General features: G+C 38.8%; 1 protein-coding gene and 1 pseudogene across 5 annotated transcripts in view; both read left to right on the top strand.

The window, feature by feature from the left end:
• The first annotated feature begins 1,869 nt into the window (after positions 1–1,869).
• The window catches only part of COP1 (COP1 E3 ubiquitin ligase), a 284,440-nt gene continuing 260,280 nt past the window's right edge, over positions 1,870–26,029 (top strand). For all 5 annotated transcript variants that reach the window (XM_059051973.2, XM_067031134.1, XM_059052006.2 and 2 more), the window contains exon 1: positions 1,870–2,375. In XM_059051973.2, coding sequence (XP_058907956.1) covers positions 1,957–2,375 — 419 coding nt within the window. In that variant the 5' untranslated portion in view covers positions 1,870–1,956. The remainder of the gene's footprint in view (positions 2,376–26,029) is intronic.
• Positions 12,484–13,574, top strand: LOC131749954 (small ribosomal subunit protein uS5-like; annotated as a pseudogene).

The following is a 26,029-nucleotide window of genomic DNA, read 5'->3' on the forward strand; positions in this document are numbered from 1 at the left end:
GCCCACTGAGAATATTGTCCTCTTTTGCATGGAGCTTAAATTTTAGTTGGAAAGACAGAGTTTAAGCAAACAATTAAGATAAAAATGAGATCAATTGCTTTATTTGTTTGCCAAGAAAAATTTAACAAGCACTTACCATAGGCCAGGAATTGTGTTACGTGCTGAATTCGCTGGGAATACAAATCTGAAGTTGATAGGCTAGTAGAGGAGAATTATACATATATAAGCTACTAAAATACAATGTTATAAGTGCAAACAAAATATCCTAGGGGCACAAATGGGGGCAACTCTTTCTGCTGAGGAGTCAGTAAGGCTTCACATTTTAGATGGGTCTTGAAAGTGAATTTAAACAAAGGGTTGGATAACACAATATTCATAAAAGGAAGGTGGTTGTTGGAAATCTGACATGCCCATTCTTATATCATCATTCTGAGCAGAAACCTGAGCTGGGAACGTGAAGGTGAGCAGCTAAGGCAGACTTCAGCCTTACGATGGTTTACTGCCAGGTGAATGGCTAGCTATTGTTGCTGGGCCTTCATCTAGGCCCTTCCCTGGCCCTGGCCCTGGCCCTGGCCCTGGCCCCTCAGCACAGACAGTCTTAGGGAAAGGCTGTCTAGTTGCCCCTATAGTCTTCAATACCCAGAACAGAATTAACTCTGAGATCTTTCCTTCTGAGAATCATAGAATGATAGCGTTGTAAAGGATACTGAAAATCACAGTTTAGTTGTTTCTAATTTACATCCCCCAGAATCTTATGGAGTCTCAAAATGGCAAATGAAAATCTGTAATCAACTTTCAATATTTCAAAAAGCCTACCATAAATTGCATCTTCTCGTGGTATTAACTGCCAGGTTTCCTTGTTTTGTGCTAAAAATCATATCAGACTCACGTTATACGGAGATTTTAGCTGTGGTCCGATTAAGCATGATTTGTTTTCCCATTATTATTATGCTTAATTTGGTAAATAACTTTTCAAAACAAGAGACCATGGTCGAACGCATACAATTGGTGACACCTGCTACAATGCTTGCAATTTATAAAGCACTATTCACTGTATTCACTGACTTCAATACTGTGGAACGGCTAACAGCAAAGCCCAGAGTCCTTGACTCTCAGTCCAGTGCTCTTTTCAACTGCTCAGAGCTTCTAGATTCTTTCCGTGTGCCCCAGTCTTCAGGGCGTTCATTCCCCGATTCGTAAGTACCTGTCGTGCCCTCGCCACTGGGTCATACTGCCAGCCTCCCAAGCGACAGCTACCGCTCCCGGTTAACGTTCAGGAAGGCGGGTCGCCCTAACGCATGCGTGGTGCAACTGCCCCGCGCCAGCACCTCTTTTCTTGGCCTGGAGCGGGGACCTTGGGTAACCCGCAAGGGTCGGCGTCCAGGGCGCGCGTGCGCAGTCGCTTTTGGAGCGCTTTCCCCCCTCCCCTTTCCCCAACCCTTTTCGCCACTCCTACCATCCGTTCCTCTCTCCGCTGCCCTTTCACCCACTGAGACGGCCCTACCCTTGGGCACGTCACGAAGGAAACCAGCTCTTGACGAGGGCGGCGGTCGCTACTAGGCCGCCGCCGCCGCCTAGGGCACGTTGTGCTTGTCTGAGCGCCGCCCGGGCCGTGTCTAAAGTTGTATCCCCCGCCGCTCCCGCCCCTTCCGCCGCTCGCGTGCGCGCACGGCCGGCCCACGGAGCGCCCGGGTTGGCTGCGGCGGCGATCGCGGCGGCGGCGGCCTAGAGAGCGGTAGTGGTTCCTGCTCTTGTTTTAATAGTTCCCTCCGCCCCCTCCCGTCGGGCGCTGTTGTGTGGTTGCCGTACAAAAATCAACTTTATTGTTCCTCAGCCCCACCTCCCGGCGCGGCGCGCCTACTCAGGATGTACTGAGGCAGAGGGGAGGGAGGCGGCGGCGGGTCGCGGTCGCGGTCCCTGTCCTCCGAGCGCCCAGCCGGAGGGGAGGGAGTCACGATGTCCGGGAGCCGCCAGGCCGGGTCGGGCTCAGCCGGGACCAGCCCTGGCTCCTCTGCGGCCTCCTCGGTGACTTCCGCCTCCTCGTCCTTATCCTCTTCCCCGTCGCCCCCTTCCGTAGCGGCTTCGGCCGCGGCGCTGGGGTCCGGCGGGGCGGCCCAGGCCGCGGGCTCGGGCGGCCTCGGGGGCCCGGTGCGGCCTGTGCTGGTGGCGGCCGCAGTGTCCGGCAGCGGCGGCGGGAGCGGCGGCGGGGCGGTGTCCGCGGGCCTGTCCCGGCTCAGCTGCGCAGCCAGGCCCAGCGCCGCCGTAGGAGGGAGCAGCTCCAGCCTAGGGAGCGGCAGCAGGAAGCGACCTCTGCTTGCCCCCCTGTGCAACGGGCTCATCAACTCCTACGAGGACAAAAGCAACGACTTCGTCTGGTGGGTTGGACGAACAGCCTCCTCGCCCTCTCTGCGATAGGAGTTTCTGCTCCTGGGGCTGCTGGGGTCCGGGGGTGGGGGCGATCTGTTGGGCGCTGTGGCGGTGTCTGCAGGGGCATTCGGGCGTTTGCAGCGGTTGGTGGGCTGAGGTGGGGGAATGTTGGAGTCCTGAGGCAGGGTGGGAGTGCTAAGGAGATCAGTGCTGGTGGGGAGAAGTGAAGGGAGGTTAGGGAATAATACATAAGGGGGAGATGAAAGGCCAAATAAATGGCTGTGCATAAAAGGGGAAAGTTGGGCACGGAGGTTGGGCCTTGAATTTTCTGCCTCGCTGGTGAATTAGGTACCCTGTCAGTCCGGATTGCTCGTTGAGGTGAATTAAACTTGTAAAGGGAGAGGATTAAGCTTCCCGGGATGCTGAGGGAGGGAGTTGTGGGTCAGAATATGCTTATTGAGGCATGGTAGATGATGCTCTAAACATGGGTATGGCTGTTTTTTAAGAAGTGGTATTTGATGTAAATATCCATCGTGTGTACGTGTAAATTATCTCCTCCCGCTTCAAAGGCTGGGTCACTTTTAAATCTGTTGTTGAGGCTCCTGTAGTCAAGAAAGTCTGTTCACAAAAACTTCCACCTCTCAACTGAATGTCTTGAAAGAGGGGACCACGTTTATTAAGTATCATCCATGTGTTAGATGTGACTGCACTACACTTGTATTAGCACATCAGCGTATACTGGAACTTCGGATTTGAGAAAAGCTAGGAATTAGACGTGTTGTCATCATAGTTAGCATCTTGAATGCTACGCAGTAGTCCTCAGTTATGACATTTGGCATAGAGGGATTATACCTATTAAGTGAAAGATGGAGTTGATTGTCTTGCTTGAGAGTGTTTCGATTTTCGTTGGGTTTTGTGTTCAAAAGCCAATTCAAATGATAAGATTGCAAGAAAGGGTTTGCTTTTAGCTGAGTGAGAACTGGTAGATTTTGTGCTTTTCCTCTGGAGGAAATTGTTGATAGACTAGAATACTAGTGATGTAGGAAGTTGGCTTGCACTGTCACTATAGGGGAAGTTGATTCACTTCATGGTTGAAGATGGTCCAAGTTGTTGTCATTAAATATGATAAGACTAGAAGTTGGGACTGTAGGAAAGTTATTGATTAGACTTATAGTTTCTAGGTCTTGCAGTAAAAATGTCTTTATTCATACTTTTGCTTTTGTCATAAATTATTCTGGATTCAGAATTGATTCATTTTTCACTGAAACTGGACTATAATTGTAATTGTTATTTATAAATAATTTGAGCAGTTTATCGTTGAGTATAAGATGTGTTTGTATTCATAGCCAGTAGAGCATCCCATAAGATAAAGTAGAAGCTAATGAAGTAAAGTGAGGGTTTGCACAGTTTGTCTTTTTAGCCTCCATTTGCATTTCACTTTTTAGTAGGTTAAAAGAAAACAAACATGCCAGCATCCATATAGGTACACTAGGATAGTGTAAAAGGTGTGAGAAAGAAGGAAATTAATCATTTATTCAACAGATATTTCTTTGGCACTCACTGTCTGCCAGGCACTGTATGCACTTCATTATACTTATGATAAGCCATTTTATAGGAAATTGGAGAGGGATGGGAGAGTATAAGCAGCTGGCACCAATTTTATTTTTTAGGGGTAAGATTATTAAAATTTCTATTAGTCTGTCAACTGATTTTTAAAAATTAAAATCCGGTCTCTTGAGTCTTAACCATGTTGTTTAGATTTTTCTGCTTTCTTTTATATTCCAAGTGGAAGTGTCCAGTGAGAATCATGAGTTAAAAATTCCGAATATTTCACTTTCTAAGAATCTCATAGTCCTCTGTTTCTTTTTCTGGTGAGGTTGAATATTCAGAAGAATTCATGAATGGAAATCAGTTTTCCTGATTCTCAAGCTGGATTTGATTTGGCCAAGCATTTGGGGTAGGAAGGTGAGGATTAGGCAAGGCCCAAGGAATCCTTTTCATTTCTCATTGGCTCTGGGTGGTTGGTCTTTTCTGCTTCAAGGTCAAACTGTGAACCAATACAAATTATTCTAAGCTTTTACATCTAAATGAGGCTTAAGTTTGAATAATGATAACAGTTCCTTATTCATCACATTTTAAAGATATGTTTATACTTAATATTTCATTTTATCCTAGAGCAATTCTGTGAAGTTATATAGAACTTCCACCTTTAATATAATACTAATATAATTGTATTCTCATTGAGATACAGAGAAGTTAAGTAACTTGGTTTCAGATTGGACAGCTCAAGGACAAAATTAAAACTCATATCTCCCAATTCTCAATTCAGTGCTTTCTTTGTATGGAATTTTAAAATTTCATATCTATAAGTTGAAGTACATGTATTTAGCCTCGTGGTTCTTAAATGTGGTAGACTGAAGGGAAACAGCTGTTTCATAATCACGGGAGATAAATGTCTTTATCCTTAACTACTCCCTCCCCTTGCCTGTTGCCTGCCCATATCCCAACAGGACAAAACTGAATTGGAGGCTGGAGTGGGCAGTGTAGTTTGCAGAAGCTCCCTTGGTAATAATGACATGTCCTCTTCCCCTCCTTGAGAATGGTTGATTTAAGGTCAAATGCCTAATTATCAGTAATACATATTGGCCTCTCCTGACTCATATTTGAAAGTAAGTTTATATTTAATTGCAGAATTGATGAACATTTTAGGGATTTATAGTTTTTACTTTAATATTTCTTTCAAACAAAGGATTGGAAGTATCATCAAGTTGCAGATAATTCTAACTGTTTTATAGATGGAGAATCTGTAGTACAGTAGAGAGTAGTATATAGCTTGAAGTTGGATAAATCTCTGACATTCAGAGGAAGTCTTTGTTACTTTGATTTTTCAAATTTTTCTTACATGATTCATTTAAAGTACGAGTATAGCCTGTGTTTGGAAGACAACTTCTTTCTTTTAGGTTATCACATTACTACTGCCTCTGCATTAGCTTTTCCACCCCCCTGAAAGAACCCTTTTCCCTCTTCAAGTCCCAGATAATCTCTGAGTTGTAGCAGAAATAAGTATTTTTAGGTAGATAGTAAGCCCGTTGTGGGAAGGTTACCTCTGCCTGACAAAATGTAGGTAGAATCTACATGAAGTCCATCTACCATTTAATAAATTCTCATGTCAAACTATTAAAAATGGACTATCCTGAAGGAACTCATGATATAATGTGAAGAAAGACTTTTAATCACATAATTATAGTATCACATCCTGGCATTATTGCTTCTCTTAGTACCATGGCAGATGTTAAATACTCTTCGGAATTCAGATGTTGTCTCACGGTTCTCAACATAGCACTACAGGCAACCACTACCTATTAATTACATTTAGCCCTAAAGATGAAATTTGTTGACCATTCTTGCTACTATAACTGTTTTCCAAACTATTAAAAAGTGAAATAAAATAGCAGGTATCATAGAACCTGTCATTATAAAGATAGTTTGATGAAACTTTTGGTTACATATTTATGTACAATGTATAAGTACTTACTGGGAATGAAAAGATAGTTTGATGAAACTTTTGGTTACATATTTATGTACAATGTATAAGTACTTACTGGGTATGAGGCCTCAGTTTAGTTTAAGGATAGGCTTTTGGCTCAAAGCTCAGTTCGTATAGTTAATAATGGTGGTATCAGTATTTATATCCAGACGTTTTGGCTCAAAGCTCAAGTTCTTAACCACTATATTCCTTTGCCTTTCAGAGGCTGGAGATTTTGTTTAAAATCAGCTTTATTAAGATATAATTTGCATACCATAGCAGTCACCAGTTTTATGTGTATAGTTCAATGAATTTGACAAATGAATACATCTATGTTACCACCCTAATCAAGATACAGAACATTTCCATCACACTAGAAAGTTCAGTGTGCGATACACCTTTGCACTCTGTCTTCGAACCTCATCTGTGACACCTGGCAACTGGTCATCTGTTTTCTATCAATATAGTTTTGCCTTTTCTAGGATTTTATATTAATGGAGTCATTCACTATGTAGACTTTTGTGCCTGACTTCTTTTATTTGGAGTAATGTTTTTGAGATTCAATAATGTTGAATGTCTCACTAATTTTCTTTTAATTGCTGAGTAATATTCCATTACATGGATATAACGTGATTTCTTTATATACTCATCAGTTAAAAGATATTTGAGTTTCTTTGTTTCTAAAGTTTTCAGTGATTGTAAAGAAAGCTGTTGTAAACATTCACATTCAGGTTTCTGTGTGGACCTGTCTTCACATCTCTTGGGTAAATACATAGGAGTGTATTGTTGGGTTGTATTGCCAAGTGTATATTTAGCATTATTAGAAACTGCAAAACTGCTTTCTAAAATGACTATCATTTTGCATTTCTACCAGCAATGTATGAGTTTCAGTTCCACATTCTTGCCAACACTTGCTGTTTTCAGTCTTTGAAATTTCAGTCATTCTAGTAGGCGTGTATGTAGTATCTTATTGTCATAATTTGCATGTAAGTCCCAAATATTGTGATGTTTTCTCCCAGTCTGTTGTTTTCTTTTTAGTGTTCTGAGCAGTCTTCTGAAGTGCAAAAGTTTAAAATTTTAAGTCCAATTTATGGATTTTTTTTCTTTTACAGTCTATGACTTTTGTGTTCTATCGAAGAAATTGTTGTCTAAGTCTTCTTGTATATTCTAGAAGCTTTATAGCTTTTTTGTGGTTAGGTATATAATCATTTCATGTTAATTTTTATATACTGTGTGTGGTGAGGGTTGAAGATTTTTTCCCTTCACTGTAGATGTCTAGTTATTGTAGCACCCATTTGTTGAAAAGACCATCTTTGTTCATTGAATTTTCTTGGAACCTTTCTCAAAAATTAATTAATATGTATGTTTATTTCTGGAGTCTTTATTCTGTTCCATTGATCTATGTGTTTATCCTTATGCCAGTACGACACTGTCTGGATTTCAGTATCATTGTCATAAATCTTGAAATCAGATAGTGTAGTTTTGTTCCTCTGTTTCAAAGTTGATTTAGTTATTTAGGGTGTTTGCATTTCCTCATAGATTTTAGTTTACCAATTTCTTAAAAAAAGCATGCTAAGATTTTAATTTGAATTACTTTGAATCTGTGACTCAATTTGGGAAGATTTGACATTTTAACAATATTGAATCTTTGAGCCATAAACATAGTATGTTTCTCCAGTTATTTAGGTCTTTAATTTCTCTTAGAAGAGTTTTATAGTTATCAGTTTTTGGATCTTGCACGTTTTGTTAAACTTACTCCTAAGTAGTTCATGTTTTTGATGCTGTTATGTTATTTTAATTTCTAATTAAAAATTGCTAATTTGCTATTCAATTTCTAATTGTTGCTAATTTAAAAATAAAATTTATTTTTGTGTATTGACCTTGTGTCAATAATAAGTGAACTGTTAAGTTCACTTATTACTTCTAATAGTTTTTTGGTAGAACCGATGTGATTTTCTGAGAAGACAGTCATGTCATCTGAAAATCAATATAGTTTTACTTCTTTCCTTTCCAATTTTATGCCCTATTTACTGATTTTCTTAAAGAGATATTTTGTATTTTTATTTATGAGTGATATTGGTCTATGGTTTTCTTATAATATACATATATTTACTTTATATTTTTTGGTTTTGATATCAGGGTGTATTAGTTTGCTAGGGCTGCTATAACATAATTACAGACTGGGTAGCTGAAAAAATAGAAAGTTACTTTCTCAACAGTTTTAGAGGCTGGATGTCCAAGATCAAGATGTTGTTAGGTTTGGGTTCTTCTGAGGCTTCTCTCCTTGACATGCTGGTGGCCCCCTCTTGTTGTGCCTTCACATGGTTGTCCCTGGGTCTGTGTGTTTTCTGTGTCCTAATCTCTTATAAGGACACCAGTCATATTGGGATTAGGTCCCACGTATATGACCTCATTTTATCGTAATTAGCTCTTTAAGGCCCAGTCTCCAAATACAGCCTTCTGATGAGGGCTAGGATTTCAATGTATGGATTTGGGAGAGGATACAGTTCGGCTCATCTCTGTCTTCTGAAAGAGTTTGTGGAATTGGTATGTTTCATTCTTAAGTGTCTGGTAGAATTCATCAGTGAAGCCATAGTTTTTATGGCAAGGTTTTTATTTACTATTCCAGTTTCTTTAATTGGTAAAGGGCAATTCAGGTTCTTTATTTCTTAAGTGAGCTTCGGTAATTTGTCTGCCAAGGGATTTCTCCATTTCACCCAAGCTATTGAATTTGTTGGCATACGTTCATAATACTTTTTTTGTTTTTTGGAATTTTATTTTATTTATTTATTTTATACAGCAGGTTCTTACTAGTTATCTATTTTATACATGTTAGTGTATACATGTCAATCCCAATCTCCCAATTCATCCCACCACCACCCCCACCACTACCACCACCTCCCTGCTTCCCAGCCTTGTCCATACGTTTGTTCTCTACATCTGTGTCTCTATTTCTGCCCTGCAAACCAGTTCATCTGTACCATTTTTCTAGATACCACATATATGCGTTAATATACAATATTTTATTTTCTCTTTCTGACTTAGGCTGTAATACTTCTTTATGTTTTAAATGTTTGTAGGATTTGGAGGGATGTCCCTTCTTTCATTCTTGATACTGGTAATTTGTGTTTTCTCTTTTTTTTTTTTCCTTGAACAGTTTAGCCAGAGGATTGTCAGTTTTATTAATCTTTTCAAATAACTGGTTTTGGTATTATTGATTTTCTAAATGTTTGTCCATTTTCTATTTCACTGATATTTGGCTTTATTTTTATTAGTCTCTTTGACTTTCATCATTTTCTGGCTTCTGACTACAGAATCTTAGATTATTTTGGCCTTCTTTTCTAAGAAAAACATTTAATTCTATTAGTTTCCCTTTCTAATCCCTGCATTAATTTTCATTCAGTTTAGTATACCTTTCGTCATTTCCACGGATTTTTTAAAAACTCTTTTTGGGTTATTTATTTATTTATGGCTGCATTGGGTCTTCATTGCTGCCTGCAAGCTTTCTCTTGTTGCGGTGAAGGGAGGCTGTTCTTCGTTGTGGTGCGTGGGCTTCTCATTGCAGTGGCTTCTCTTGTTGGGGTGCACGGGCTTCAGTAGTTGTGGCACACGGGCTTAGTTGCCCTGTGGCATGTGGAGGCTTCCTGGACCAGGGTTCTAACCCATGTCCCCTGCATTGGCAGGTGGATTCTTAACCACTGTGCCACGAGGGAAGTCCCCATTGTGATTTCTTATTTGAAGAATGGATTATTTAGAAATGTTTTAATTTCTAAATGAGAATTTTCTGGATATTCTGTTATTGAGTTCTAATACAATTCAGTTTCATTCAGAGAATATGAATTGTGTGAATTCAGTCCTTTTAAATTTATTGAGACTTGTTTCATGGTTCACGATAAGCTTTATCTTGGTTAATGTTCTATATGCATTTGAAAAAAATGAGTTTTCTGCAGTGTGTAGACTGGTATATCCTATAAATGTCAAGTTTGTTGATGTGTTAAACTCTGTATACTCCTGATTTTCTATATACTTGTTCTGTCAATTACTGAAAGGGGTGTTAAAATCTTTAACCATTCCAAGTGTAATTGTGGGTTTTGCTATGTTTCCTTGCAATTCTGTCAGTTTTGTTTCACATATTTTGAAACTTTATTAGTAGGGCACATGCATTTAGAGTTGGTGGATTGATCCCTTTATTATTTTGAAATGTCCTTGCTTATTGCTGGTAATATTTGTTGTTCTGAAATCTATTTAGTCTGTTAGCATAACCTCTCCAGCTTTCTTTAAGTGTTTACGTAGCATTTTTTTTTGGTCCTTCACTACTTCTATATCTGTTTTAATTTTTAAAGTAGGTTTCTTGTAGATAGCATATGTTTGAGTCTTTCTTTTTTATTTATTATGACAATTTGCCTTTTAAGTGGCTTGGTTAGACTTTTTGCATTTTAACATAGTTATGATGTGCTTGGTTTTATGTGTATGTCTTGCTTGCTCTTTGTTTTCTGTTTGTCCCCTCTATTCTTCTATTCCTTTTTTGTCTTTTTTCCTTCTTTTCCTGCCTTCTTTTGGATTAATTGGGTGTTTTTAAGATTTCTGTTTTGTTTCTACAGTTGACTTATTAGTGATAGTTGAGGAGGATGTTTGTGTGTTTTTGGGGGGATTGTTTGCTCTAAGGTTTATAGTACTCATTCATAGTTTTTTATATTCTAAAATTATGTTATGTCATTTCATATACAATGTAAGAATCTTATAATAGTATGCTTCCATTCTGTAGGATCCATTCCAGTTACTCCCTCAATAGTTCTCTATTTAAAAAAAAAAATTGAGGTAAAATTCATACCTCATAAAATTCACCATTTTAACCATTTAAACTGTGCAATTCAGTACATTGACAGTGTTGTGCAGCTATCATCACTATCTAATCCCAGAATATTTTCATCACACCAAAAGGAAACCCTATATTCATTAAGCAATCACTCTCCTTCTCTTCCCTTGGCAACCACTAATTTGCTTTCTGTCTCTATAGATTTGCGTGTTTTTTGGACATTTCATATAAATGGAATTATACAATATGTGGTCTTTTGTGTCTGGTGCCTTTCAATTAGCATAATCTTTTTAAGGTTTCTCCATGTTGTAGTGTGTATCACTTTTTATGGCTTAATAATATTCCATTCTAGCAATAGACCACATTTCTTTTATCCATTCATCGGTTGATAGACATTTGGGTTGTTTTCATTTTTTATTTATTGTGAATAATGTTCCGATGAACATTCATGTGGAAGTTTTTGTTTGAACATTATGTTTTCCAGGCTCTGCAGTATTTACCTAGGAGTGTAATTGCTGAAGTAATGTGGTAATTCTATGTTTAACATTTTGAGGGACTGCCAAACTGTTTTCCACAGAGGCTGCACCATTTTACATTTCCACCAGTAATGTGCAAGGGTTTCAGTTTCTCTACATCATCACCAATATGTATTATTTTTCTGTTCTTTTCTTTTTTTGATTATAGCCTGTGTAGTGGGTATAAAGTAGTATTTCATTGTGGTTTTAATTTGTATTCCCCTATTGACTAGTGATGTTGAGCATCTTTTTATGGATTTATTTATCATTCTTTTATTACTATTTTGATCTGCAATAGTTAACTTGGGTCAGTCAGTAGGATATTTTTTTGGTGGCCAAAGTAAATTCAGAGAAAAGTTGAGGTCCAGACTTTCACTGTTTGGTTGAATGCATTTTCTATATGTTATATTCAATATATAGTGTTTGGATTTTCAGTTCAAGAATAGAAGACTAATTTAATTGGATTGTATTTTAGATTCAGTACTGTATTTATAAAATAAAACTCAACTAAAAGTGATTTTTTTCAAAAGTTACTTAAAAAAATCCAGATAGGGATACAAGGAACACATCTTCCATGTAGTTGGGGATTTCTTTTATCCCTGATAATGGGATGGGGGTGTTGTCTAATGAAACATATTAGGTATGGTATCTCCCCTGTCCACACTTAAATAATGGAACTTTTTGTTTCTATAGCCCCTCCTACACATGCATCTGTGTTTTTCTTCTGTGTGGACTTTGCTCTCTTTCCCAGCTGATTGGCCTATGTTGGGTGCTCTTCTGAATTAATGACTAAAATATAGCAGTTAAATCTTGTTGGAATTGGCTTGAAACAATATTTTGGGTCAATCATATTTTGTTTTAGGAATTTGAAATTAAAAAAAACACTTGAATTGGCCTATTTGAAAAAAAAAATAAAGTTCTTGATGTAGTGCTGTTGCTGGAAGGGCTATATAGTTGACCCTTGAGTAATGCAGAGGTTGGGGTGCCCACCCTCTTCCTAGTCGAAAATCCACTTTAACTTACAGTCAGCCCTCCATATCCGCAGTCCCTCTGCATCTGTACATTCAACCAACTGCAGATTGTGCAGTACTGTAGTACTCATTATTGAAAGAAATCTGTGTGTAAGCCAACCCACACAGTTCAAACCTGTCATTCAAGGGTCAGTTGTATATTGCAAGCTGATACCCTTGAGAAGCAGGAAAAGAAGCATTAGTCACATAAAGAGTAGAGCACTAGCTTCTTCTCCGTAAAAACACCAAATGGCGGATGACGCTGGTGCTGTGGCAGGGCCTGGAGGCCCCAGGGGCCCTGGAATGGGCGGCCGTGGTGGCTTCTGCAGAGACTTCGGCAGTGGCCTCCGGGGCCAGGGTCGTGGTCGGGGCCAAGGCCAAGGAGCTTGCAGAGACAAGGCTGAGGATGAGGAGTGGCTCCCCATCACCAAGCTGAGCCACCTGGTCGAGGACATGAAGATCAAGTCCCTGGAGGAGATCTGTCTCTTCTCTTTGCCCATCAAGGAATCCGAGAACATTGACTTTTTCTTGGGGGCATCCCTCAAGGACGAGGTTTGTTTGTGGTTTTTTTTTTTTGCGGTACGCGGGCCTCTCACTGTTGTGGCCTCTCCTGTTGTGGAGCACAGGCTCCAGACGTGCAGGCTCAGTGGCCATGTCTCACGGGCCCAGCCGCTCCACGGCATGTGGGATCCTCCCGGACCAGGGCACGAACCTGTGTCCATTGCATTGGCAGGCGGACTCTCAACCACTGCGCCACCAGGGAAGCCCAAGGATGAGGTTTTGAAGATTATGCCTGTGCAAAAGCAGACCCGTGCTGGCCAGCAGACCTGGTTCAAGGCATTTGTTGCCTTTGGGGATTACAATGGACATGCTGGTTTGGGTGTCGAGTGCTTTAAGGATGTAGCCACTGCCATCAGTGGAGCCATCATTCTGGCCAAGCTCTCTGTCATCCCCGTACGGCGAGGCTACTGGGGGGACAAGATCGGCAAGCTCCATACCGTCCCTTGCAAGGTGACTGGCTGCTGTGGCTCAGTGCTTGTGTGCCTCATCCCTGCCCCCAGGGGCACTGGCATCGTCTCAGCCCCTGTGCCCAAGAAGCTAGTGATGATGGTTGGAATTGATGACTGTTACACCTCTGCCGGCCTGTACCGCCACCCTGGGCAACTTCACCAAGGCCACTTTCGATGCCATTTCCAAGACCTACAGTTATCTCACTCCTGATCTCTGGAAAGGTGGTGTTTACCAAGTCTCTGTATCAGGAATTCACTGACCATCTTGTAAAGACTCACACCAGAGTTTTCGTGCAGAGGACCCAGGCTCCAGTTGTAGCCACCACATAGTTTTCTATGAAAAATAAAGTGAATGAAGCCAGTTTAAAAAAAAGAGTGGAGCACTAGTGAAGATCTGTATTCCATATAAGTGTACTGAAGTGCCTAGATCCACCTTAAATCTAAGACTAGGTCCTGTGAGCCCTGGTCATGGTGTTTTCCACGTATAGCTACACAAGCCTAATTAAAATTATTCTCCAACTCTAAGCCTTTAGTCATTAGAACTGATGCTCTGTTTAAGTAGAGGAATGTTGGGACTGTGTGAGTAGAATAAGATCCAGGAAGAGATTCAGAGTGTATTGCAGTTATTTCACACTGGGAGGAATCAGTAGTGACACTCTTTGGCCATATTTGGTTTCCTGATCCAGTATACTTTTGTTGGGGGGGACGGAACACCAGAGATTGGTTCCCCTGCTTATCTTTTCATGCCTATCACTTGTATTAATCATGGTGTCCTTTTTTCCTAGACTATGTGGTCTCGTTTTGTTTTGTTTTGTTTTTTTAAGAAAACCCTGCCCCTGAAGCTAGCACACAACTATTCTGAATACCCTGCCCCCTCTTTTTTTTTTTTTTTTAAGATTTCATTGTTAAATTAGAGTCTAAGAAGTTTGCCTTCTATTCCTTTTCTTCCTTACCATTCCTATCCTTATTCATAGAATCCTGTGACATAAGCAGAAGTTAAATACAGGTCTTAGTGGAGATAGGAAAAAAAATCTCATTGCAAAATACCAAATGAGCTTAATTTTTATTAAAAGAGACTTTTAAGATTTTTAGGGTTTTTTATCATATCAAGTGAAACTAGGAAGGAGTGAGATGAATGGACAGAGGCTAGAACTTAACTGCTGCCTATGAAGATTGGTGCTGGAGATCTAGTGTTACCAGTGTAGGTGTTAAAAAATGATTTGAGGTTTATTATTTTCCTTTTCATTTATTTCTTTGTCTTTCAGTTCTGAATCCACCTGGGGCCAGTTGAGAATGGAGGATGGCTTGGGGATGGTCACAGCAGCTGGTTTAAGGGGAAGGAGGCAGCTAGAGAAATGTCAAATTTTGGACATTTTGAGAGGAAAGAAGAAACAGTTCTGTGGCTACTGACTTTTACTGGGTGTCTTTCACTCTTGAAAGGATGTATATAAATTTCAGCATATTCAAAGTAGTTTTTTCCAAGGTTTTCTACACATTGATAGTGATTTGAAATTTCATGGTCACAGTGATGCATGTAAGTATTTGTTTCCTTTATCTTTTGAGATCATAGCATGAGGCAAAGGTCACTGTACTTGGCATTAAAAGCCCTGAGATTTAACTTCTGGCAAATATATGTTTGACTTTGTTTTTTCATTTATAAATTGAGATGTAATGGTATTCCATTATAGGATTGTGAGGTTTAGATTATATAATGCATGTATAAAGACACTGTAAATTATACAATCACGGAAAGGAATCAGGTGGTGTTTGCCAGGATTTCACATTTGGTACCAAAATATGAAAGTGGTTCTTTGGTGCTGTTAGGTAAGATGTAACCACTCCCTATTTTCCTAAATAACTCTAAATTGTACCTGGCTCTGATTTATCTTGATGATATGTTTTTTAGTACTTAACCTTTGAAAAATTGAATGTTTGGTTACTTAGAACCAGTACTACCATGAGACAGTTGACACATTTTGTGGAACTGTAATGGAGTTAGTGTCAGTACCAAAATATATATGGATTGAGGAATGTCCTTATTGTACCATTTATTATTACTATACCATTTGATAAGTTTGAACGCTGCTTTTGAAGCAAGTAATACATTAAAAAGTTAGGCAGAGTATACACTGATTAAAAGTTTAACTTGAGAGTCAAACTGATTGCCATAAGACCCTTGCTTAACTGAGATGATGTGCCTTATAAATAGAAAATAGTAGAATTAAGTAATTTTCTGTATATCTGTTCTGCATTGTTGGTTTTTAAATGCAGTTAAATGACACACATAACCTTTTGGCAAGCTTAAGGTTGTGCAGTGTAATATCTACCTTTAGTTTTGGGAGTTGGTATGAAAATGTCTTCTTCACAAGATTGAACTGAAGATCATTATTTTAATAAAACAGTGACAAGATGAAAAGTTCAAATAATCACTACTAATAATGGTTTGGATAGTACTAAGTTCACTTTTTGGTCTATCTAAAGTTCTGTGGTAAGGTTGCAAAACAGATGCCTAAAATGGCCATCTAATTTTCTCTTAAATCAGTATCCATTATGCTTATTTGCTCTTACATCTTTCTTTTTCTTTATTTCTAAGTTTTTCTGAGTTCTTTCACCTCTTTTCAAATAAGTTTTTCTTCCTAATACTTGGTTTCTGTGGTTATCTAATTGAGAATTTTCTTTATCTTTTAATGCTTTTGTCATTTTCTTTATTTTTTTTAGTACATCTTAACATATTAGATTTTAATTTCCATTTATCTTATTTTCCTTTTCTGCTTTCGTTGTTTCTAGGGATGGTATTATGCTCCATATTCAACTGTGAACTCTTTGTGCTGCTTATGTTTTAGAGTGATTAAACATAAAATATGTTTCATGTTTATATTCATTTTTACCATTTTTAGAGCTCTTTATTTCTTTGTGTATATTTGCTGTCCCACTTTGTATTCCTTCTTCCCGTAGAACTTACTTCAATATATCATGCAGTGAAGGTCTGTGTACGATGAATTCTTTAAGTTATTTGTATTTGAAAATTACTTGTTTTGTCTTCATATTCAAACATTTTTTTTGCTGGGTATAAAATTCCAAGTTTAAAGTTTCTTTCATGCAGTATTTTGAAGATGTCACTCCATTGTCTTTGGCGATATATATACAGTGTTTTTTAGTATCAGGTATACAGCAAAGTGATTCAGTTGTACATGTATATCCTCTTTCAGACTCTTTTCCATTATAGGTTATTACAAGATATGGAATACAGTTCCCTGTGCTATACAGTAGGTCCTTGTTGTTTACCTATTTTATGTGTAGTAGTTTGTACCTGCTAGTTTCAAACTCCTAATTTATCCCTCCCCTTCTCCACCCCACTATCCCCTTTGGTAATTATAAGTTTGTTTCTATGTCTGTGAGTCTTTCTGCTTGGTAAATAAGTTTATTTGTATCATTTTTTTTAGATTCCATGTGTAAGTGATATCATGTAATATTTGTCTGACTTCACTTAATATGATAATCTCTGGGTCCATCCATGTTGTTGCAAATGGCATTATTTCATTTTTTATGGCTGAGTAATATTCCATTGTGTATATATACCACATTTTCTTTATCCATTCATCTGTTGATGGACATTTGGCTTGTTTCCATGTCTTGGCTATTGTAAATAGTGCTGCTGTGAACATTGGGGTGCACGTTTCTTTTCAAATTAGAGTTTTCTCTGGATATATGCCCACGAGTGGAATTGCAAGATCATATGGTAACTCTATTTTTAGTTTTTAAGGAATTTCCAGACTGTTTACCATAGTGGATGCACCAATTTACATTCCCAACAGTGTAGGAGGGTTCCTTTTTCTCCATACCCTCTCCAGCATTTATTATTTGTAGACTGTTTAATGATGGCTGTTCTGACTGGTGTGATACCTCATTGTAGTTGTGATTTTGCATTTCTAGTAATTAGTGGTATTGAACATCTTTACATGTGCCTGTTGGCCATCTGTATGTCTTCTTTGGAGAAATGTCTGTTTAGGACTTCTGCCCATTTTTTGATTGGGTCTTTTTTTTTTTTTGATATTGAGTTGCATGAGCTCTCTGTTTATTTTGGGAATTAATCCCTTATTGGTAGCATCGATTGCAAATATTTTCTCCCAGTCTGTAGGTTGCCTTTTTGTTTTGTTTATGGTTTTCTTTGCTGTGCGAAAGCATGTAAGTTTGACTAGGTCCCATTTGTTTGTTTTTGTTTTTATTTCCATTTCTCTCAGAGAGGGATCCAAAAAATTATTGCTACAATTTATGTCAAAGAGTGTTCTGCCTGTGTTTTCCTCTAAGAATTTTGTAGTATTTGGTCTTATATTTAGGTCTTTAATCCATTTTGAGGTTTTTTTTTGTGTGTATGGTGTTAGAGAATGTTCTAATTTCATTCTTTCACTTGTGCAGGTTTCCCAGCACCAGTTATTGAGACTGTCTTTTCTCCATTGTATACTCTTGCCTCCTTTGTTGTGGATTAAATGATCATAAGTGCATGGGTTGATTTCTGGGCTTTCTATCCTATTCTGTTGTTCTATATGTCTGTTTTAGTGCCAGTACCATACTGTTTTGATTACAGTAGCTCTGTAACATAGTCTGAAGCCAGGGAGCATGATTCCTCTAGCTGTTCTTCTTTCTCAAGATTGTTTTGGCTATTTGGAGTCTTTTGTGTTTCCATACAAGTTTAAAATATTTTTGTGAAAAATGCCATTGGTAATTTGATAGGGGTTGCATTGAATCTGTAGATTGCCTTGAGTAGTATGGTCATTTTAACAATGGTCTCAACCTTGGAAAAGTGACCCTCTGTTCGAGACGTCTTACTCATCCCAGCAGTGCACTCCCCTCTCATCACCCAAGGGCCAGGTGCCAGACAGTCCCAGGGTAGAATCTGGCCTGCCTTTGCAGACTCAGTCTGCAGGCTGTGGGACTGTCATTTTCTTGCTTCTGGTGTCGGCCTTCTGGTGGATGAGGCTGGTCTAGAGGCTTGTGACACTTCCTGGTGGGAGGGGCCAATGCCTGCCCCTGGTGGGTAGAACTGGGGCCCTCTGGTGGGCAAGGCTGTGTCTAGGGGCATGTCTAGAGGGAGCTGTGTGCTTAGGAAATCTTTAGGTAGCTTGTCTGCTGATGGGTGGGGCTGTGTGCCTGCCCAGTTCGTTGTTGGCCTGAGGCATCCCAGCCTTGGAGCCTATAGGTGTTAGGTGGGACCAGGTCTTGGTACCAAAATGTCAGCCTCCAGGGGAGAGCTCCCTTGCCCTTGGTCCCGGTGGGTGTGAGGTTTCGTGTGTTCCCTTTAAGAGTGAAGTCTCTATTTCCCCCAATCCTGTGGAGTTCCTGTAATCAAGCCTCACTGGCCTTCAAAGCCAAATGCTCTGGGGGCTCTTCTTCCTGGTGCTGGACCCCTGAGCTGAGGGACCCAACTTGGGGCTCAGAACTTTCCCTCCTGTGGGAGAACCTCTGTAATACAATTATTCTCCAGTTTGTGGGTCACCCACCGGGGAGATATGGGATTTGATTATATCACGAATCTGCCTCTCCTACTGGTCTTCTTGGGGTTCCTTCTTTATGTCTTTAATTGTAGAAATTTTTTCTGGTACATTTCAGTCTTTTTCAAAGATGGTTGTTCTGCATATTGTGATTTTGGTGTGCTCGTGAGAGGAGGTGAGCTCAAGGTCTTTCTATTCCACCATCTTGGCCACTCTCCCCAACCCAGTTTTTTTAAATGGGCAAAAGAGTTGAAATAGATACTTCCTTTATGGAGTATTGCAGCAAGCAGTTCCCCTCTTTGCAGATGATCCATCACCTTTAAAAGTTAGATAATGACTATTATTGGTTTAATATGAAAGGTTATAACTCAGGAACAGCCACATGGAAGAGATGCATAGGACAAGGTATTGGGAAAGGGTGCAGAGCATCCACGCCATCTCCAAGTGTGCCACTCTCCCCGAATCTCCAAGTGTTAACCAATCTGGAAGCTCTCTGAACTCTCTTGGCTAGTATAGTTTCTGATGAGAGGTCTGCTGTATTCTTATCTTTGTTCCTCTATGTGTGATGTGTCTTTTTTCTATGACTGCCTTCAAGATTTTCTCTTCATTTTTACCTTTATCAGTTTAAATGCATTGTATGTGTCAGGGTGTTTTTTTGTTTTTTAAAATTCTGCTTGGACAGCAAAGGAAACCATAAACAAGACCAAAAGACAACCCTCAGAATGTGAGAAAATATTTGCAAATGAAACAACTGACAAAGGATTAATCTCCAAAATTTACAAGCAGCTCATGCAGCTCAATAAGCAAAAAAGAAACAGCCCAATTCAGAAATGGGCAGAAGACCTAAGTAGACACTTCTCCAAAGAAGATATACAGATTGCCAACAAACACATGAAAGAATGCTCAATGTCATTAATCATTAGAGAAATGAAAATCGAAGCTACAATGAGATATCACCTCACACCTGTCAGAATGGCCATCATCAAAAAATCGAGAAACAATAGGGCTTCCCTGGTGGCACAGTGGTTGAGAATCTGCCTGCCAATGCAGGGGACATGGGTTCGTGCCCCGGTCTGGGAAGATCCCACATGCCGCGGAGCAGCTGGGCCCGTGAGCCATGGTCGCTGAGCCTGTGCTCTACAACGGGAGAGGCCACAACAGTGAGAGGCCTGCGTACCACAAAAAAATAAAAAAATAAAAAAATAAAAATAAATAAACAATAAATGCTGGAGAGGGTGTGGAGAAAAGGGAACACTCTTGCACTGTTGATGGGAATGTAAATGGGTACACCCAGTAAGGAGAACAGTATGGAGGTTCCTTAAAAAACTATAAATAGAACTACCATATGACCCAGCAATCCCACTACTGGGCATATACCCTGAGAAAACCATAATTCAAAAACAGTCGTGTACCAAAATGTTCATTGCAGCTTGATTTACAATAGCCAGGGCATGGAAGCAACCTAAGTGTCCATCAACAGATGAATGGATAGAGAAGATGTGGCACATATATACAATGGAATATTACTCAGGCATAAAAATAAACGAAATTGAGTTATTTGTAGGGAGGTGGATAGACCTAGAGTCTGTCATACAGAGTGAAGTAAACACGTATATGGAATCTAAGGGGAAAAAAAGTCATGAAGAACCTAGGGGTTAGATGGGAATAAAGACACAGACCTACTGGAGAATGGACTTGATGATATGGGGAGGGGGAAGGGTAAGCTGTGTCAAAGTGAGCGAGTGGCATGGACATATGTATACTGCCAAACGTAAAATAGATAGCTAGTGGGAAGCAGCCGCATAGCACAGGGAGATCAGCTCGGTGGTTTGTGACCACCTAGAGGGGTGGGATAGGGAGGGTGGGAGGGAGGGAGACGTAAGTGGGAAGAGATATGGGAACATATGTATATGTATAACTGATTCACTTTGTTATAAATCAGAAACTAACCATTGTAAAACAATTATACTCCAATAAAGACGTTAAAAAAATTCTGCTTGGGGTTTTTTGAACTTCTTGGATATGTGCTAAAATGTCTTTTTTTGTTGTTACTTAAAAAAATTTCAGCCACTGTCTCTTCATGTATTTCTTTTGATTCATTTGATATTGACCCACAACCCATAGATGCTCTGTTTTCTTTTTTTCTTTTGTGTTTTAATTTGAATACTGTCTGTTGACATCTTCTGATTCACTTCTTTTCTTAACTTGTATTTCATGTATTAATGAACCCGTGGAAATGATCCTTTGTCTCTGATGTTGTGATCTTGTGGAGTTTTACCTTGGGCATGTGTGACTAGTATTCAACAATGAACTTGATGAGAACACTATGTAGATATTTTAGGATTTTCTTCTTGTAGCTCGTCCGTCTCTGGTGTTCTGCCCTGTAAATTCTTTCCCCTTTATCCTTCCTGAACTCAGCAAGATTGTGATGCTCTGCTTGTGTGCTCCCTCCTTGGGCCTGTGAAACTTTCTGTGAAGACAGAAAGCTGAATCTATGATAGTGTTCACTTCATTTGTTCCCCTTCCCTCAGAGATCTCAGTACTGTGTTGCTTAGTGTCCAGTGTCTAAAAGCAGTTGCTTCATTTATCTTATCCCCCTCCCCCATTTTCTAAGTGTGTATAGTAAGAGGGTAAGTTCACGTCAGTTAAATTTTGACCTCAAGTGCTAGTCATGAGCTAATCATGTTCACATTGTTCATTCACCACCCAAGGCTCCTCTCTTGGCTTTGTTTTACTTTGTCATATTTCTTTGATTGTAATTTTTGCTTCATTTACTTTGACATATTTGAAAATTGGGTTATATGTTATAAATGATGGAATTAAGAAAAATTCTTCTTGGCTAGGTGGCAGTTGGAGGTAGATGTCATTTCATACAGATGTGTCAACAGAGAAAATGCCTGCCTCAGAATATGAATATATATTTCAGCAGATTGGAAGAAAGTTTCTCAGACAATTTTGAATTACTTTTTTATTCCCTGTGAACTAAATGTTTGAAGTGGGAGAGAGAGATGGAGGAGATTTTGGAATTTGGTGAATTAGAAGTGTTTAGCACCATTCCTAAAGCTGGAGTCAAATGTAGGTGAGCTGACTGAACATAAACTTGGCTTACAATCCCAAGAACAGTAGCTTTTAGTTAGTTCTATTATGGATTCTCTCTGTAAAGGATACTTTACCAAAGTAATAGACAATATTATGTAGAAAAATCTGGATATCAGTGACTTAGTCAAAAAGTGATTCAGAAAAGTTAGACCCTGAATAATGAGAATTTGTTGGAAAACCTAATAATTATTATTATTTTTAAATTTTATTTTTATTTATTTATTTGGTTGGTTGCGTTGGGTCTTCATTGCTGTGCATGGGCTTTCTCTAGTTGCATCGAGCGGGGGCTACTCTTCGTTGCGGGGTGTGGGCTTCTCATTGTGGTGGCTTCTCTTGTTGCAGAGCATGGGCTCTAGATACGTGGGCTTCAGTAGTTATGGCACATGGGCTCAGTAGCTTTGGCTCATGGGCTCTAGAGCGCTGTCTCAGTAGTTGTGGCCCATGGGCTTAGTTGCTCTGCGGCATGTGGGATCTTCCTGGACAAGGGATTGATCCCATGTCCCCTGCATTGGCAGGCAGGTTCTTAACCACTGTGCCACCAGGGAAGTCCCGGAAAACCTAATTATATGTAAGTGTATGTGTGTGTGTGTGTTTTTTCCACAAGAGTGGTGTATGATAAAACTTGTTTATGCCTAAAGGAACTTTTTAGAAAAGGGTAAAATTCCTAACTGATAAGAAAGTATTATCATAATTTAATTAGCAGAGTTGTTTCTTTATTGTTGCATATGATGGTACAGTTTATTATTGATGTCATTTTTAGATTTTGTTGAATAAGGTATTGTATTCCTCCCCTTACTTCATTTCTTATTCTCCTGACCTCTTCTCTTGGTTTTCTATTCTATTGTGATTTATATATGTTTTTGAATATATGAATACCTGTGAAATATATTTTTTTGTATTTTAATTTTATGTAAATTGTATTGTGTCACAGATCCTATTTTAATTTCTATTTTCACTTCACAAAATATCCAGCAATGGTGCTCCATGTACCTTTGGTTCATTCCTGTTGACTGTTGCATGATGTTTTGTAGTATATTATCTAGGTACATTTTATTTCTCCAGTCTAGTAATTTTGAGCATTAAGGCTGCCTCTAATTCCCTACTGCAACAAGAAGTATCCAGTTTGTTGCAAGTATCCTCATAGGTATTCCCTGTTGACAGATGTGGATGTTTCTCTCTTAGCTGTACACACACATACACAGACACACATATATAAACACAGCTATACATATATATTTACATATATGTGCACACATGCTACACATATACTCCAGGATTTGTATATGTTTATATCTGTACCTATTTGCAAATAATCTCAAGAGTGGGATTACTGGGTCATAAGTATATGAATATGCAATGTAGGTTGCTAGTTAGAGTAACTCTTTATGAAGATTCTTGTTTCTCCATATCCTCCCTAACATACTTGGTATTCTAATTTTCTAATAACTTAATGGGTGTAAAGTGTTATTTTATTATTTTAATTCGCATGTTTTGATTACTAGTGAGTTGGAACATCTTTCTACGTGCTTGAAAGGCATTGTGTTTTCCCCTTGCTGTGAATTAGGAATTGACATTCTTTCCCATGTTTTCTATTGGATTTTCTGTCTTATATGTTGATTTACAAGAGTTGCTTGTGTTATGATGCTACAAGAGACATGAATGGTCACAGAAGTGGCTTTAATCCATTTGTGATTTCTTCCCCCTTTTTGATGCTGCCACTTTGTCAGATGTCCATAAAAAGTTTTGAGGGGCGTCCATAAACATTTTTGGGGGTCTGTATAAAGTTTTGGGGGTTGTATAAAATTTCAAGTGTCTGTATAATGTTTGGCCTGGCTGCCAATTCATATACTTGCTATGCTTGTACTTACGCTTAGGTCTTCTGGCTCATTGTCCTTCAATGCTATTGATAGGCAGAGTAGAAGGGGTTCAAAATTGTTTGTGTACAGTTTTTCCCAGAACCTACTCTGGGTATGTTCTTGCTATTCAAAATTGGGAAGAACTGGGAGTTGGGAATTCCCTGGCAGTCCAGTGGTTAGGACTCACACTTCCAACTGCAGGGGTCACGGGTTCAGTCCCTGGTTGGGGAACTAAGATCCTGCCTGCCGCACAGCATGGCCAAGAAAAATAACAAAAACAAAAACAAAACCAAAAATTGGGAAGAGTTAGTTGTGTTTTGTTAGGATCTCCTCTGTATTTCCATATTTCCTGCATATTTCAACCCTTTCTTGGGAAGGGGAGTGATCAGTTAGTCTTTTTCTTCCTTTATTCTATTGTAGGTATTTCTTCAAAAAAATTTTTTTGGTTTTGAAGTACAGTGTCTATTGAATGTGTATCATAAAGTCAAAAAATTGTAACTCAAATCACTGTAAGTCAGACACCATCTGTACAAGCTTTTTGCCCAGTTTTTAAATTGGGTTGTTTATTTTTCTGTTGTTGAGTTGTAAGTGTTCTTCATATATTCTGGGTATAAGTCCCCTCTTGGATATGTGATTTGCAAATTTTCTCTCCAGTTATGTGGGTTGTCTTTTGAGTTTTTTGACAACGTCCTTTGATGCACAAAAGTTTTAAATTTTGAATAAGTCCAATTTATCTATTTTTTCTTCTGTTGCTCATGCTTTTGGGGTCGTATCTAAAAAACCATTGCCAAGCCCAATGTCATGAAGATTTACTGTGCCTTTTTCTAATAGGAATTCCTTCAGGTTTTTAGCTTGGGTGGATTCTACTCTTGACACATTTGTATCATTGATACAGATTTTTCCATTTTTTTCTTTTTGTGTATTCTGCCATTTATTTAATATTGTATACCAGGAATTGTACTAAGTAATTAATAGATATTTTGTTAATCAGTACAGTAATTCTATGATGTAAATATCATCCCAGTTATACCAAAGAGGAAACAGGGTTAGAGAGATTAAACTACTTGTCCAAAGTCAGAAAGCTGTAGGTAGCATAGCTAGGATTAATTTCAGTTGAAATCCATTTTTACTGGCAGTCTTGACCTTTAATGTGGTTGAAAAGCTAGCTTTTGGTGAAAAGAATGGAGACGTTCTTCTCTTTAATTCACATGGTATTCAGAAGCCATTCCTTAAAAACTGCTTGTTGAAACTGATCTGATAGTAGTAATTTTTAGGTACTGCATGCAATTTTTACTATTAGTGGAACATGTTATATGACAAGTTATATCATGTCCTGCTCTTTGTGTTTTTTTTTTTTCTTTAAATAAACTAATGAGTGATAGAGCTCTATGTGAAATAAACCTATTGTCAGTTCTTTTTGTTTTCAGGCCAAAAGTCTTGATTCATTTTTCCCTCATACCCAACATCTAATCCATAGGAAACCAAAGCTCTACCTTCAAATTATATTTAGATTCTGACTAACCCTATTGTTATGCTATCCACTTAGCTTAATCCAGCACCCAAATTATTATAATAGCTTCTGTTTCTACAGTTGCTTTCCTTAAGTCTTTTTTCAACTTATAGGGTAGAGTGATCTGGTTTATCACAGTGTCAATTCATGTCACTCCTCTGTTCCAAATCCTTCAGTGAATTCCTGTTTTATTCACTGTAAAAGCCGAAGTCCTTAATTTGATTTAAGGAAGTTCTTTGATATGACCCCTTGTTACCTCCATGGCTTCATATTCTACTATTTTCCACTTGCTTATTCTACTCTAAACTGATGATCTTGCTAGTCTTTGAACATGGCACCTCAGGACATTTGCACTTACTCTTACTGCTAGGTTGTGATTGCCCCAGATTTTTGTGTGGATCATTTTTGTGCTATCTAGAAATAGTTACTCAAATGTCAACTTCTCATTGAAACTTCTCTGACTACTGTATGTAACCCAACCCAACACTTCCTATCCCCCTTCCCTACTTAATTTTTTCCTTATCATTTATCACTATCTAGCCTTACTGAATAAGGTCTTTCTTATTTATCTCATCTATTATCTGTCTTTTCCACTAGATTGTAGAACCATGAGGGATTTTTGTTTGTTTTATTCACCTCTCTGTCCTTGCTATCTAGAAGAGTGTCTGATATATAGTCAATACCTAATATATAATCTGTTGAATATATGACTGTTTTAAGATTTTTGGAATTTTCTGAGAGAGTATTGATAAGTATTCACAGTTGATTCATTCTGGTTGCTAAGGCCAGTCCTAAAATATTTATTGTTGGCACTTTTGGAAATCTAGACTG

Source organism: Kogia breviceps, chromosome 1, assembly GCF_026419965.1.
Source record: "Kogia breviceps isolate mKogBre1 chromosome 1, mKogBre1 haplotype 1, whole genome shotgun sequence".
Taxonomy (NCBI): domain Eukaryota; kingdom Metazoa; phylum Chordata; class Mammalia; order Artiodactyla; family Physeteridae; genus Kogia; species Kogia breviceps.